Source organism: Alligator mississippiensis, chromosome 10 (assembly GCF_030867095.1).
Source record: "Alligator mississippiensis isolate rAllMis1 chromosome 10, rAllMis1, whole genome shotgun sequence".
Taxonomy (NCBI): domain Eukaryota; kingdom Metazoa; phylum Chordata; order Crocodylia; family Alligatoridae; genus Alligator; species Alligator mississippiensis.
In genome coordinates, this window is record NC_081833.1 from 21348940 (window position 1) to 21365897 (window position 16958).

General features: G+C 44.2%; 1 protein-coding gene across 1 annotated transcript in view; it reads right to left on the bottom strand.

Moving 5' to 3' along the window:
- Window positions 1-1266: 1266 nt before the first annotated feature.
- Window positions 1267-16958, bottom strand: part of BICDL1 (BICD family like cargo adaptor 1) — a 112764-nt gene continuing 97072 nt past the window's right edge. Inside the window, exons 8-10 of the mRNA XM_014593564.3 lie at window positions 15220-15350; window positions 12730-12850; window positions 1267-3652 (exon numbers count right to left, since the gene is read on the bottom strand). Coding sequence (XP_014449050.1) covers window positions 3452-3652; window positions 12730-12850; window positions 15220-15350 — 453 coding nt within the window. The 3' untranslated portion in view covers window positions 1267-3451. The remainder of the gene's footprint in view (window positions 3653-12729; window positions 12851-15219; window positions 15351-16958) is intronic.

Below are 16958 nucleotides of genomic sequence, written 5' to 3' on the forward strand. Positions count from 1 at the left end.
AAATTACAGCACTGTGGTATGTACATATCTATAGATACATTCTTTCTGCTTGTCCCTGCTGTGTGCTTTTTCCACATCCAATCTAAGAGGACTGTCACTGCAGCACCCAGGCATGTCCCTTACACTGCTTAGCTTTTGGTTAAAACAATCTTGCTTTTATAGCTGCTGAAGTGGACATAGCAAGAAGGGTTGCAGTATGTGGAAGGGGGAGGTGTCCAGAACTCGCCATCCCTCCTAGTCTATATGGGCCATGCTGTAGTCCTTGTGCGTACAGTGCTGCCTGTCACTCAAGTATCTCGCTCTGCTGCACAAAACTGCACATCCTTCTTGCAAATTGCTCTACTGTTCATGTCAATGGTAACTGCTGACCCAGGTTTGTCAGGATAAAGTGCTAATGACATGCCTTGCATATAAATACATCTGCATTAATGTCCTCTCTACTATACTTGTTAGTCTCACTTCACATTGGCCTAATCTTTATTTAAGGGCAGTTCTCCTCTACCCTTCTGCTAGCAAAAATTGCTTGTTGGCCCAAATGGGTGATGGTTACTGCTTAAACTCCAGGTGAAATGTGTGTCCCTCACCATAGCTGCATGATGATTGTAATGTGTAGTAACTAAAGTGTGAAATTTCATTACTGATATTTTTATTGTTTAGTTTCTGACTAACACTACTACTTCTATTGTTGGAGATGCAACTTCTAGGTGATATCCTTGTTTATTGACCCTAGACTAAGATACTTTCTATAAGCTACTGTGCTTGCTCGATGTTAGAGGACCTACAGTTGCTTTCTGAGCACGTGGCTCTTCTCAAGTGTGGTTAAGTATCATCTGCTGTGAGTGGAGTGCTTAATCCCATTTCACAAGCACCAGTTCTGAGTCTCATCTCTACTGCCTTGTATTGCCTGTGAAGGTGAGTGCTTTGCTTTGACAGTTTGAAAGAGGATGAAATGTTCAGGCTGCTTAAAGCACAGCATGCATTACTTTGTCTATTTGGGAATGCAAAGGACAGTGGTAAGCAAAATGAAGATTTTAAGGCAGTTGTTTCATGTTGAGTAGCAGCTCAACACAAGGACAGGTTTTCTTGTGGCTTGTCACTTCATTGATCAATTTAAGCCCCATCACCTCCACTTTAACAATTCCTTCCCTATTCCTTGGTTTGTTTCTTAGTTGCACCAGTATACGTGATCATCCAGCCTGAACTAGAATGGCTTTCCTTTCCCATTCTCCAACTGGAAAAAATATTGCAGTAAGACTAACTTGATTCCCTTTTTTTTTTTTTTTTTAACTGAAGCAATGTGTGTTTGTGTACTTCAGCTGCCTACTACATTTAGCAACTGAATGACTAACTTCTACTCTCCCCTCTTAGCAAACATGCAGCAGAAGGCACCTTTCTTTCTTATTACTATATCTGCATTGAATATCCCAAGGCCCCTGCCTTAGGATTGTACATACATCATGGCTATAAAGTCCCACACAGTTGCTGGGCATGCAGTCCTGGGGAATGGCAAGAGTAAAGTAAAAGGATAACACCAAACTGAAGATTATTTAGGGTACTGCCTCCATATCCTGGCTGTAGCCTTCTCTAGAGGCTATGACAGGGAAGGGAGAGACCAGTGATTCTCAACAGGGGTTCTGCAGCACACTCCTTTCAAGGGTGCCATACAAATGTGATTCACAAGAAAAAGCATTCCCAGTTTAAGCACCATGCATCCCTGGTCCATTATGAACTTTCTGGTTTTTGCAACAGAACTGCTTTCTTTTCTGCAGTCAAAATGAGTAAAAGTTAAGAGCTGGCATTTTTCTAAGGGGTGCCTTGACTCTAAGTTGAGAACCACTGACCTAGATGCATAAGGCAGGCTTCATTGCTTAAGCTAAAAGGTTGGTGGTAGTGCTGGCATCCAGGAAACCTTCACCTATGGCTGTAGGTGCTGGGCATGTGTACAATTGTAAGCACTGAGGGAGGCCCTAACACCTCACACAGACTTAGATGAATGCCAGTTTAGTTCTAACCAGATATGCCTTTCACACATGCAGGATCAGATCCTATAGACATGCTCAACACCCAACTCTTTCCCCCTACAAAAAAAAGTCGGGAGTTAGGATGATGCTACTTTTTCTTCCTTTGTACATCCCCTTCTGTCTAGTGGAAGGAAGGCTTTTAAGTAATTTGGAAAAGGCTCCTCGTTGTGAATCCTGTCACAGTGTACTACAACCCAGCCCTTTCCAGGAATTTATCTGTACTCCATCTCCTTGGGCATTTTCCATTGGCTAGTTTAAGCATTTCTCAGGGTGGGGCTGGGATGGCTGATTTTGGGGCCTGTGGATTCAGTGGGATAGGACAATAAAGTGCTGCAACGCTGAGAATCGCACCAAGACCTCATGGATCTAGCCTGAAATGTTTCATGTTATGACATAAAGTGCTTTGAAGAGAACACCAAGCTAGTCCTACAGTGTATGGGGGAGGTACCTACCTTACTAACCAACTTATCCCTGCTGCTGGATTTCTGGCACTGCTACAGATGAACACTAAGCAAGAGCATGCCTGTATTCCTGGCTGACTAGGACCAGCTGCCCCATGTCCTGAGCATAGAGAAGATCCAGCCACCTACTACCAAGTCCTGTGTAGTGGAAGACTCAGGGTTAGCACTGACTAGTGGTTAAGCCTACAGTACATAAGCAAAGGAAAAACTACACACTTCTAACCAGATCCTCCAGTTAGCCACTCAACTTCAGTTTCAGTCAGCAGGAGTTAGCTGTGAGAGTTGCTGAATGTTCATGACAAACCTTGAGTATGTGTGGCAGAGGGGGAAAGGTGGGGGGTAGGAGGGGAAGCAGGTTCCTGAGAGTACTCAACATCCACAACTCCCATTCAATAGAATTTACCTAATGGGTGATCAGCCCCTATGTATCAAATCCTCAGATCTTTAAACTGACTGAGGGGGGTTTGACTTAAGCTCACAGCATTACAACTCCACTGAGTGGTCAGGGATTTGGATTCCAAATGTGGTAAAAAGGGTCCTCCTTTTCCCTTGCATTCATCCCTTCTTTCCCTTACCCTCAGTGGGAATCATACTAGACTTCCATCCCCTGCACTTGGTCTTGTTCTGGGGCTGCTTACTTCCTTCTCCAGCATAAGAGAACAAGTTTAAGACAATCGGATTATTCATCACAGCAGAAACTGAGGGGACTCTCAAAGTGCCTAAAATGCACCCTGCAGTTTATCACTTGAGGAACAGGAACCGTTGCTCTCAATTGGTATCACTGTCCAATTGCCATCGCCAATTTATGTAAACAGTGGATCAGACCACATGGAGTGTAGATAGTGCAGAGTCTCAAGGGTTAATTTCTTTGCCTTTTGTGTTTTTCCTATTGGGTCCATCAGCAAGCTGGGCAGTTGCCCCTACTTCCCATCATGAAGCAGGATAAGTAAAGAGGTTTCTCCTTTCACACTAATTTTTCTTGAAAAAGGAAAAGAGACGGTTCCCTTCTGCCCCAACGGGCTCATCCCCCTGCTGCTCTGGCCTGAACACGGGGGAGGGTCTTGCGCTCCGCTTTGCACCATAGCCAGTGGAGAAGGAATAGGCAGGCTGGCTCCATTCCTTCGGGTGTTTGTCCATCAGCTGCTGGTCAATGACCCTGTGCATGTCGTCCTACAGTAGAAGAGAGAGGGGAAACTAATTAATAGGGCAACCAGAGTTTTGGCAGGGCTTATTCATGGATACAGCTAATAATAGGATTATAGAATGGCTATGATGAAATGAAGACAGGGAAGAAAACAGGAATGGCAGCTGGCCACCAAGCTTTCATCAGCCTCATCACCTTTTCTCCAACAAGAGACCCAGAAATATGACAGGAGGGAGTTTAATTTCTTTCCTTATTAGAGATTAAGCCCATCCCAGACAGCTTGAGGCCCTGGGCTGGCCCCTTGCCAGGGTTCTCCTGATAAGTGGGAAGAGGAGCACAGGTTCTGTTTAGTGGTGTCATGAAGAGTTGCAAAATACTCTTCTCCGAGCTGCCCGCTGGTGCCTGGGTGCCACCTGAATGCAAGAAGAACTGATGAGGCATAGGCCTGAAGTAGAGGCCAGTAAGGGTTAGGGCTTCAGACCAGAGCTAACCTAAGCTCTGTACTGAGGAGCAACAGGACAGCTGCTAAAAACGTGGCAGAGAAGACAAAGTGCTTGCATATATTACATGGACATTTCAAAACAGTATGATCAGTGGGAACTAATGGCGTGCGTGGTGACCCTAGGAATAAGTAACTGGGAGGGTGGAAGCTCCCTGTGTTGTCCAAAATGCAGTTAGAACAACTCACCAATGAAGACTATATAGCATAAGGTTGCCTCAGACTGGTTTTCATCCCTTACATGATGGGCCACTGAAATCCTCTGATCAGCGTAATTCATCTCTGAAGCATACGTTTTTTCAGTGTACAAGAACAATCCTTCCTTTCAGCAACATGCCCAATGCAATTGCATTATGCAAACAACCTTAAGTCAGCAATCAGGCAGAGGTAACTAACCATCACCCAATGATGAGCCAGTAGGCAACAGCCTAAAAGTGAAACGCACATTGAAACTCTAATCCAGGCCTACTGGACAACTGCAGCTGTGATCCTCCCACAAGCACGATACACAGGCAGGAGTTAATTTTACAAGAAAACAATGTGTGGCTAACAACAAGCTTGTGAGAAATGTTAAATACATAAAAACAACACAGATGACTGAGGTTTAGTTCTCAGGTGCCCTGGTTATCATGGAAGGTCTGACATTGGTGCTCTGGCTAATTAAACATGCCAGTATAAATACTTGTTCCATTGCCATATAAATATTAGGACCTCAGATAAACACCTCTGTGGAAACAGGCAAAATCAGATTCTCCAGTTTGCTGGTGGCAAAAGTGAGACTGGACAGTAAAGTGACTTGCTAGTGTCACAGAGCAGGGCTTCTGGGCATGCTTTTCCCCTAGTGCAAATCTGCTCACTCTAAACGCCATCACTACGAAGTCTCTTTTTTTAGGCCAAGACTATGGCAAAACATTTATTACAGACTGTCCCATGCAGTTGTCTGAATGGGGGAACCAACATTTGGAGAAGACAGGACAGAGTTAAGCATTCACCCATCCCCTCCACGCTGCCCGCTGTGCCCAGGCCCTGCCAAGTTTTTTTCTGTCTTACCACCTGCTGTACAAAACCACATCCTCTAGCCTGCTGCTTGTAAGGCTTTGCCATCAGCAGGCAACAACATTAAGAACTCAGCCCTGACGTCCATTTTCTGCAACAGATCTTAAGGCTCTAGGGCCGCATCCAGATGAGCACAGCCGTGTGATATGTGGCGCTGCAGACATGTCTGTGGTGCTACATACCACACGTTCAGTTGTTCTCCGTGCTACAAGGGAGCAGCGTGGAGGGGTTTGTTTGTTTGTTTTTTTTACTTCTGAATATCCAGGAGTCAAGAAACCTTTGTAGGGAAAAGAAGCAGTGATGAATGTGGCGGCAGCATGCACCACCCAAAGCTGGAGCCTGGCTGGCTGGAGCCACGCTTTGCTGCCAGCCAGGCTCCACACAGCAGGATCGCCACTGCTGCAGCCCTGGGAAGTCCCCAGGTAAGGCTGCTGGGACCAGCCCAGTGCTGGCCCCAGCCTCCCCTACCTCCCGCCCCGGGTAACTCGCTGCATGCCAGAGCACGCATGGCACAGGCATTCCCTGGGGACAACTAGTGGTGGCAAAAGGTGTACCGCTGCTAGTTGCCCCTGGGGAACCAAATGTCCACACGTGTCTGGACGCAGCCTAGTGGGCTAACTCTTGAATTCTGCAATAGTTCCCTGGCTCTTGCTACTGATCAACTCCTCATGAATATCAAAAATCTATTGTTTAGGTGCAGCCAACTCTTTCCTGAGGTGGGCTTGATGACTTTCTGTCCCTCTGCCTACACAAAATTAGTTAACAAGGATTCAGCAGTAATCAGCATCATGATGCTGCACAAAGCCAAAAGACAACAGTTTCAAACCCACACACATTTTACATGGTATCACATTCTGATGGAGCTTGGTTGCTAAGGACAACCATCCAGTGCCAATAGCCACAGATGGCACATGGTCCAGCACTCATTGTCAACCTGGGCACAAGCATCACCTCATGATGCGGGCGTTTCAAGGCTCCAGAAATGTCTAATACTATTCATGACTCAGCATTTGACACAGGGGCTCCCTCAGGAACATGCGAACAGCCAGCAGACAACAATGCACCTTCCATCTTCCACTGTTGAAAATAAGTCCCAGTATGTAAAGGGTATTGGGTGTTTTTAAAGAGGTAAACATGACAGGTTGGCTGCCTCCTGGGAGGTAACCAGGCACTGGAAGCCTAAGTCATTTACCCTCAGGCATTGAGTCAGTTTTGAGAGAGGAAACTATCCTTTCTTCCCTCCCCACTACCACTATTCTGGAGCAAGTGATTCTGTTTCCTCTCTGCCCCTCACGTATTCCCACTAGCACTTCCTCCTAAAGCTAATTTCAGGCCACATTTAGAAATATACATAGATCTAGAATGAAGCACAACAGAACAGGCAGCTATTCCAGTTAGTCCATTATTCATCCTCTCACGGTTGCTTTTGCACCTGATGGTTCAGAGGAGGATTACACCCCTCCGCACCCCCACCACTTTCTAACAGACATACCAAAGTACTGCACCCAGCCTACTGTGCACGGGTGTATGCTGGGGCAGTATGGGAAGGGGGAGAATTGCTCCCCTCTCCCCACTACTTCTGAATTACCAAAACAGGGAATATGTTTGATGTATGTGTCTCAAAGTATTTTGCTTAGCTCTTTTAACAGTATATGCTAAGAAAGCAGTGAGATGGCACTAAACTGAAGGGCAATGAAATCTGTTGGAGACTTGAACAGCTTCTCTGTTTTTTCTAAACCAAGTTTGAACAGAATGGCAAATGATGGGAGGAAGTGAAGGGGAAAGAAGTCAAGATGAGCTTATGAAAATGAAACAGGCCTGGGGGGCAGGGTGGGGTTGGGGGAGTTAAACTAATATTTCCCATTGATAGGCCCAGATTATCAACAGGCACCTCCTCCTCTTGGAAGTCAAATAGGTACTAAGCCACGGGCAGGCAAATACAGTCCATGGGCCAGATCTGGCCTGCCAGGCAATTTTATCTGGCCCACAGGGCCCCTAAAATTCAGAAAATTTATATTTAATCTGCTCCTGGCTGCCTGTCAAAGATGACAGGAGCCAGGGGCAGCCGGCAGGACTCAACGGCAAGACCAGCCTGGCCCCGCTCCCAGCCCCTTCCCACCCCCCCCACCAGAAGCCTCTGCCTGCCATGGCTTTCCCTACTTCCCTGCATGCCAGCCAGCTGCTCCAGCACCACGTGGCCCCTGGCTGCATCACCAAACTGTGGGAGCATGGGGCCCACGCTGGTCCCCCAGGGCCAGGAGCAGAAGGATGTGTGTGTGGGCAGGCACACATGTGCCCCTGCAATGAGGGAGGGAGGGAGGGGGAGAGAGAGAGACAGAGAGAGCAAGGAGGGAGGGAGAGACTCTGTGTGTGTGTGTGTGTGTGTGTGTGTGCACGCAAACACATGGGCACACGCAATGAGGGAGCAAGGGAGACAGTGTGTGTGTGTGTGTGTGTGTGCGCGCGTGTGCGTGAGCGCACACGTGCAATGAGGGAGGGAGGGAGAGGCTGTGTGTGCGCGCAATGAGGGAGGGAGGGAGGGAGGAAGTGTGTTCATAGAGTGAGTCTCACATATACACCCCACCATACACTTGCACCCCCCCTTGCACTGCCATACATGCAGGCCCCCAGACGCATACCCCATCACACACCCCAGCCACCCTTCACCCCCACAAACCCCATACCCACTCACAGCCCACATACCCACATGCTCCCTCACTTCACATTCACACCCCCACACCCTCCCCCAAACCCCACAGACACACACCAACAGACCCCCACAAACCTATACCTACCCCCATGCCCCCACCCCCCGCTACAATATACAAGAGTAAGACTTCATTTTCGGCTATTGTGCTCTGTGTACGCTACACAAACACATGTAAATCAGGACAAAAATTAATTAATTTGATTAAAAAAATATGTTGTAGATGTTTGCTTTTTTGAATATAATTTGATATTTTTCTGGTTCCGAGATGGCAAAACCCCTTGCTGAAAGGAGTATTTCTAGGGGCAAGGGAAGGGCCTGCTGGTGGCAAAGGTCAGGGGTTGGGGGTGTGACTTCTGATTACAAGATGTCAACCAGGGGGCAGGGCATCTGTCAAGGGGCGGGGCTACTGATGCAGCCCTCAACAGCTTGCCTAAACTTGATGTGGGCCTCCGCCCAAAATAATTGCCCATCCCTGAACTGAGCCATCCAAGAGGGTAGATTTATACCCTCAAGCTAACAGAGGTACACAAATGAGTCTGAAAAAGTGCACAAAAAAGAATAAAAATAGGCAGGCTGGATAGAGAGCTCCTCAGAAACCTGGCAGAGAGAGCACTTAACATATTCAGTGCTGCCCAGACAGTATGTGGTAGGTAGGAAAGAATACTCTCAATTTTATTGACAAGAAAAAAAAATAAAGCACACAGGGTCAGGGACTTGTTGTTAGGCAGAGAGAGAGTGCATGTCGAAGCTGGAATCCCTGGCTCCTAGGACTTGGCAAACAGGATACACAGGGAAGGAACAAGAGGGGAATGGGAAAAGGTGCAGTGATGGTAACAGTTTTATTCAATAAAATAGTCTGATTGTGGAGGGAAAAAATTGACAGTGCTTGTGCATATTGATTTGTTGGGGGAGGGAGGATGCCCCTTCTTTAGCATATACTATATGTGGTACATATTAATATAGGAGGCGTGTCAATGGTATTCAAGACTATCTCATGACAACAGTCTTCCCTTGCTAGAGACAAGCTCAGGGAAAACCCAAAGATAACCATAAGTCAAGTCAGATGCACACTATGCTGGCCAAACAATCTGCTTCTCCAAAGGACTGGCATTTTTTTTTTGGTGCTGTCAAGGGACAGCTGAGCACTGAAGAAACTACTCAAAAGTTACAACTGGATTTTCTCAGGTATCATGGGCCTGATTCATGAGGTGCAAGGTAGGAGGAGTTGTTTACACCTGTAGAAAGAGGATGTTATGAATCAGAGTTCTGCTCTTTCTTACACAAGTTGCAACCTATTAGTGCCAGGTGTAAATCTGGAGACTTGGCACAAGTGCTTTCCAGTCTAGTCATATAGATCAAACTATTTAGAGTTCCATAGCTGATATTACTGCTAATGAGTCTCACCACATCACCACAACTAAATGACATTATACCATAAAATAGGAAACAGCAAATGCCTCTTGTAAATAAGACTACAAGGCAGAAAATACACAGGTACTAAATATAGAAAATACCATATTAATAACTAGGCCTAAATGAGATCAGTGAAATTCAAGTAGAGCCTAGGGATAGCTGTACAGCCCTAGCTGCAGGGTTTGATACCTGCTTTGTTGTAAACAGTTAAAAGATAAGACTACAAATGAAAAAAGCAACCTGCATGCCAATAATTTTTCTAGGCATGCTAATTACACTGAGTGCATTTTCAACAGGCAGCTGCAAGGATTTATAATATAATGCCCCAGGCTGGATTCCTCATTGCCTTCTCCCTCATTAACACTCACATGTGTAAAGAATACAGGGCAGGGTGGCACCTTAGAGACTAACTGGTTCAGAGAGGCTCAAGCTTTTGAAGGCTTATGCTGACTAGCCACCCTGCCCTGCTTTCCACCTGACTTCAGGCCAATGTAGGTAACTATCTAATCACATGTGCAGAGTTAATGTGGGATGCTACCAAATCTGAAGTTTCCAATCACACAGGTGTTTGTTCTTTTTATGCATGTTGCACAAGTTTACAAGGCTATACAATTGATTCTCCCCTCACAATCTTTAACAGAGCTGGGGTCACCTTGAAAAGACTGCTACAAAATCCAGTTTTTCCTCTAAACTTTAGAAATATTCCTATCATCAGAAGTTAGGAGGACTGAATGCATTATGGAGACTGAACTGTCTTCCCAACTACTGAGGTTGCCCTCCTAGGGCAAGGTTAAGATAGACTGTCAGGACAGTGTCACAGAGCATGCACTATCCCAGCTTGTGAGCAGTTAAATTTCAGCAGTAAAGGCTATCTGCCTGGTATTCCTCACCACTGAACAAAAACATCTACTCCATATTATCCCATCTAGAAAAGAGTTCCCGGTAACATGCATAGAACAGGAATTCTCACTAGCTAAGTGACAGATTTTTTATTTATTTGCTGAATTGCATATAAGCAATTAGTGGGTATGGTATTTGTTTTCAGTCCAGAGGAAACAAGCAAACAAAGAAAAAAACAAGTTTCCCCCATTTTGAGAGGCAGTCACTTTGGACTGGCTTTTCAACTAGATGCAGAATTCTTAAGTATTGCAGCTGTATGGAAAGCAATACTTATTTATCCTAAATTGGAGAAAGGAGAACAGTTTTCTGGCTTTACATTTAAGAGCATAATTTGGCTTTATGAGCTAAAGTCATTTTGCTTTGCTTTAACTATAAAATTCTTACAATTAAATAAGGTCTTGTTTTTTTAAATTATGTTCAAAAGGCTCTCTTTTGTGCTGGCCCATTATTATTGAATAATATTAATTCAATTTTGTTGGGGAAATTAATGCCTTGTGTAACACTCCTGAAAACAATAGAATGACTTGAATTTAGCTCTGTGGAGTTTAATTTTGATGACCGTATATGGTAATTATCCCCTCTATTACTTTCTAAAAGAAAATCGGCAAAAACCATGCTGGAAGCGTTCAAGTCTGCTGTCCTTACATCAAACTCCTAGTGAAGTTTTGAAAGCAGGAGTTCAGGATTGGGCACAAAAACAACAACATACTATTCAGAAAATACCATTTCTTGAAGCAATTTATTCCTCAACCAGCCTGCATAAACATTATTGTAAATGTAAAACCACATCTTTCTGTTCATACCCGTGGAAAGGAACAGGTCAGCTACCAACTGAATAATAAGATTTGTGCAAAGTCCATAAGACATCTGCTGTCATTTCTCCTCTGCAACATTTCAATGTCAGTGAAGTCACTTGACTGCACAAGCATAACTGAAGATCGAATGTTACTCGTTACAGAGCTAGTCTGGCTCCTGTTAAAGTTAATAAGATTCCCACAAACTTCAGTGGATCTTCAGGATTATATGTTAAGGTTTGGAGAGGAAATCAGATGTTAAAACATCACAGCTACCAGAGACCGGCAGTGAATTCGAAACTGGCATCTTTCACTGCATCAATATGATCACAGATGATGGAAGAGGTAATGGAAGTACTGAATGGAACAGAGGCTAGTGTATTTTGTTGGACACACTCATTCTGTGAAAGAATGAAACATTGGTTTTGGATGTGACAGAAGAGTGAATGAGGCAGATGAAATAGAGGGTGGGAGCTCACCTCAAAGGCAGGAGGGGTGTACGACTAAAGCTGTTGGTACAGGAACTGAGAAAGGCCACTAGATCAGAAACCAAAGGAGCCAGATAGTAAAAAGCCCTGAGGAAGCAAACTGTAAGCAGGAGAAAGAGAGAAACGAAAACACAGTGGAGTTGAAACAGGACAAAGGTTGTATGGGAGAGATTTCTACTGGTCTGGTTGGATAGTCAGTGCACCCAACTTCTTACATAATTCTGTAAGAAGCTACACGCCAGAGATCTTTCTTTTCCAGTCTCTCTCTCTGCCTTTTTCTTTGTTCTCTCTTTCCATCTGTTTGTCTCTTTCTTTACAAAGCCCTTCTTCTATGCCATTTGTCCAGATTTGTAGCTTATAAATCCATGGTCTCTGGCATTACATGATTGTGGTACCACTGACCCCACAAGGTGGATGAAACTAAGCCAAACATTTTACCCCAATTTTGGAGTGGAATCAAGTTCTCACTTTTCCATCTAGCTAGACTTTTTTTATTAAAAATTTTAAAAAAGCAAAAAAGATCCTTTTCTATGAGTATCTTCAAATGGACATTAAGAGCTTTCTTGCCACTGGCAAGTCTGTTCACTGTATAAAATGGAGATACAGGGATTTCAGTCTGAGTTTTTGGAAAATAATTAGACTTGGGACATGTAAATGACCTCAAATCATTGGCATGCTGTTCAGACAGGAGTGTGTGCCACTGAGACGGGCAGTATTACTGATCTACAGATGTAGGAAACCTGGGTTAAATAATCTTGGTCTTTGCACAGCCATATTTTTCTACATTCACTTGCCAGAGACTGAGCCAATCAGAGTGGGTGGAAAGATGGAGCTGAGTTTTGAGGAGGAGCATCTGTCACCATGGCAATGTGTAACTGTGAAATTAGATTTAGTCCCTATAGTTTCCCTAGTTTCATATTTAAACAGGTGATTCTGCATAATTAATTCAAATCAGTCTACTGTAACAATCACGAGCTGCCAGGATCCAAGATCAGAGACCACTTTCTTTACATTAACTGTGAGGCTGCCGGTAGGTCTGCAGCTTGAGCCTTTCATACCAGTAGTACTGCTTCTGAGAAAGAATTAACTCTTGGCTTCCAAGTGTTCCAGATTTGGGCTGTACCACGAGCACAGAGGATGAGTCAGCTTATGGAACCCTCTTCCTCAGCCATTATATCCCCCTGAGTCCAGATATGTAGGTGCTGTCCACCAACACTTTGAACTGATGCTTTGCATCACCTACCTGCCATGCCTCAAGCTGCTGCGAGAGGTTCACTTTCTGCTGAATGGCATCCAGCAGCTCACTGTTCAGAGACATCATGTCAATCTTACACTTGGCTAGTTCCATTTCTACTGCACTCTTCCTGAAAAATCAAGACATGAACAATATCAGAGCACAATTCACTTTTAATCTAGATCAATTTCCTCCCAGCTTTGGGAACCACCTTACTGATTTCTATTCAAGACATTGAGTAGACACATCATAGGGAAGAAAAGCCTAACATGTGGTTGGCCAAAGGCACTGAATAGTCGGTGGAGGGACTGTTCCAACTTTTCTTAGCATAATGAAAAGGAGACTGCATTTCCTGAAGAAGGGACTAGGTTAGTAAGTCTCCAGGTGTGAGAGGCCTCATCAGAAGGAGAATACTGTTCTGGAGAGGGGGATGGGATGCTGGACATAATATAGCAAATGTATACAATTTATAGAGTAGGACCCTGACCTTCTTAAGGCTTATATTTGACTTCTCTCTGTTCCCCATGATAAAAAAGTGAGCTGCCAAAAATGTTATGGTTGCAAATGTTAGATGCAACAATTTGCTCTGATATTTGTATTAACCATATCCAATCCATCTACAATTGCAACTCCATTCCACTGGTCTGCCAAAAGCAGGCTAGGAATTGTTTATGTTACAGGCAGAGTTGGTAATGCCACCTAAACTTAAGTTGCCCAACAGCTCCCATCAAAAGACTCTTTGCCGTTGTTTATAAAACTCTGCCAAACTTAAACAACTGTTTGTGCTGAAATTTTCCATGCCAGATGTCTGCCTTGGGCTGAATTTTTCTTTCAGCCTCTTGTGAGTAGTGGAAAATATGTTATTTTGCCCATGTTAAAATATTCTTTTAACTATTGCACTGGAGCTCTAAGGCATCCATGCTTTGAAGTTGGGGGGGGGTTCATATTTGGCAGATGATGATACCTAGGTGTCAGAGACCTGCTTGTTTACACCTGCGCACATACGTATATGCTCATCTCCAGCACTTTACCCATTGTCTACATTTGCTTACAGCTACTGCTGCACATATTCCCTCTGTTAGAGTAACACACAGACAGCCATATAAACCCTTCTAGGCTCACTTCCAGTATGTTCCTTTGGCTTTAGGACAATTAGCCATACATTTTAACAGCTCGGCACACAGATCATCTGAACAGCAAAGAATCTGCAGATTTCCAGTGAAAGCCAGAAAAGTCCGAGTGTCTCAGAAATCTCTCTCTCGTAAAATTCCCCATCACTGCCTGGATATTAACAGTGGAATTTATACATCCCCCGAGTGGCAGCTAGTTGCCATAGATACAACAGAACCGGCAACCCACACTGCTGTTAAATGTCAGAACAAGTCTTTTGCACCAAACATCAGCAGCTGGGATGTTCCCAACTTCTGCCAACAGATGGAGTTGTTACAATGGCGCTCTAAAGGAATTTGGTGCCCTTCCCTAAATACCACAAAGAATGCTTGGCAGATGATTGTCGTTAAAAGAAAATGAGCAATTGTAAATGCCTATTCAGCTACCCTCTCCCCTCAAAAACACGCTTTTATGTGCTTTCTTCTTTAGCCAACACAGGGAGGATTAGGCAATGCCTTAAGAAAGTGGGCTGGCATTATTCTGTCCTTTCTCTCTCTCAGAAGAGATTAAAGGAAGTGTCTCCTCTGATCCAGAAGAAACAAAACACAAGCGTTTTTGCCCCCGCTTTTCTTTCTTCAGTGCCTGGTGACCTGAATTCTTTGTTCCCTCTTAGCCTGCCAAAAACCCAGCAGTGCAATGGGGAAAGGAACTGGCATTAAGGAAAAAAAAAAAAAACTAGGCAAAAAATACTAAAATCAGGTCAGTTAACCGGGGGGGCAGAGGGGAGGTAGTAAGAGGGTTGCACAGAGAACCCAGAGTAAAAGAAGGAAAGGAAAGCAAAAGTAGCCAGGAGCAGAGGAATAGGATGGGTAAAATAAGGAAAAAAGACAGAAACAACTGAGGAACCAGAGGATTATAGCAGCAGAGCTGTAATGAAGAATTACAGCAAAACAGAAGGAACATGCTGGAGAAGGTACAGTAGCAGATACATGTAGGGAAAGAAAGCAAGGATTATTTGGCTAGAAGAGAAAAGGAAAAATAAGATGAATGGGGCCAGTCCAAATAGTTGTACCTCCTTCTTAAATGGACAATAGCCATCCCTTGGCTTGTCAAAATGATCTGTCCTTAAAATCTCCAGAAACAAGATTTTCAGAGTTTCTTTCATATGAGAAGGAACAGAACTGCCAGTTATAGACAACTGGTATGGTCAAGACCTTATGCCCCGTCACTGACACTTAGAAATAGTGGGAGGACTGATTGCCAATTTACTGGTAGCAGTGCAGCAACAAAGCTACCCCAAAAGCACCTACTGCCTTGAACAAACTGATGGGGAAATCCTGAGACTGTAGCCCTTCTCTAGTCTCTGGGTTTAGATGCAAGTCTGATTACTTGGCAATGGCCTCATCTCGATCCCTGATGGCCTTCAGAAGCTGTTCATTTATCTCTTTATCTTCAGTTGACCCTCGAAGTCTATCCCTTTCTTCTTTCAGTGCAGTCATTTCCACGCTCAGCAGTGTCACCTGTCACAAAAAGAAAGGAGCTCTATAAAACATTTGTTCTCTCTCTCAGATTAATTTACCCCTGGTGAAAAGTGCAAATTGACAGACTTGAAAACAAAAATTCTGTATACCCAAAAGAAGCAGCACAAATGGTGGGTGGCTGCTTTTGTACTTGTGCCTCAGCTGTGATCAGAATGAACCACTTCTTAAAGGGGTGAGTTTTCAGGCTCTGGGCTCAAACTTTTGCTTCTGCTAAGGCTGCCAATGAAGGTAACAGCTGAAGTGCCGATACCTTCCTGTGAGGAACAAGGCTGAAACTTGCCAATGGATGTGGTGTCACCAGCCATCAAATGGCAACAACTCTCCTCAGTTGCATCTAAAATTGGGCAGGGTTAGCATTAAAGGTCATTGTAATGCTCATGGTCATTGTAATGCAGGTAAATGCTCCACTCCAGTTGACATGATCTACTATGAGGTACGAACTGTGATCTCATGATCTTAACTGCATAAGAGTCACTGAAGTCACTGTAGTCACTGTAGAAATGTTACCTCCTCAAAGTGGCTCATGTAACTCAAGTGTGATTTAAGGCTGCAGTCTGGTTTCTCTTCTTTTCTTGATGTTATTATGGATCAAATTTTCACAAACAGTCATCTGGAAGTAGCAGAGATATTTCCCTGCCACCATCTCTTTAGAAACAGCAAGAAGTTAAACAGAAACGTATTTGAGAGTGGTGACATGAAAAAAAAAACATCCATTCAGCTCAGAGGAATGGGTTACTAGCACACATCAGCATCTTAATTAGATGGTAAATACATGTAAAAGTACTAATCTGAGACATTAGTTACCCTTTGTTCTAGTCCAAAGTGAATAAATAGGGTGTCAAATCATGACAGGACTGCATTAGCACAACTCTGCAACTATTGTACACATCTAGCCTCCCTATCTACAAGACACATCCTCCATTACTAAACCTACATCATTACCACCTTGGAAACCTTCTATGATGCAACCTAATTCTTGTTTCTGAATATTGGCAATCCACAGAATTCTCATATAAATCTTTGGAAGAAGCAAGACAGCCAAATGGTATTCACCACTCGGATACTCCCATTGATTCAGCAGAACCCAGATATTTCATAGGGTTAGGCTCTTTGCTCACTGTGAAGATGCAGGTCTACAGACTAACTGGAGATACACAGAGCTGTGATAGACAGCTGTGTTGGACCACTGAGGTGCTCCAGCTATCTGCTGCAGCTTTTAATTTCAAAGGCACCATTCTTGGATCAACTGTATAGGACTGCTGATGAGCTCCAGCTGAGTGGAGGAGCAGTGCCCTGTGAAGGAAAAGCAGTAGCAAACAGCCAAGTGTCTTGTGCTTAATTTGGAAAATCACTGCACATTAAGAACTACCTGCACATGCATGATCTGTGTCCTAATGTACTAGGATGGCAGAGGGGATGCATATCCCATGAACGCACTTCTGGGCAGGACCAGACTGGGGCAGGGATCATATACACAAAAATCTGCTTTTGAAGAAGGTGATGTGACAAGTAAGAGAACAACTGAGAGGGTGTTTTCACTGATGGCTCTTAAGTCTTAACTCCCAGACCAGAAGTAAGACACATTCA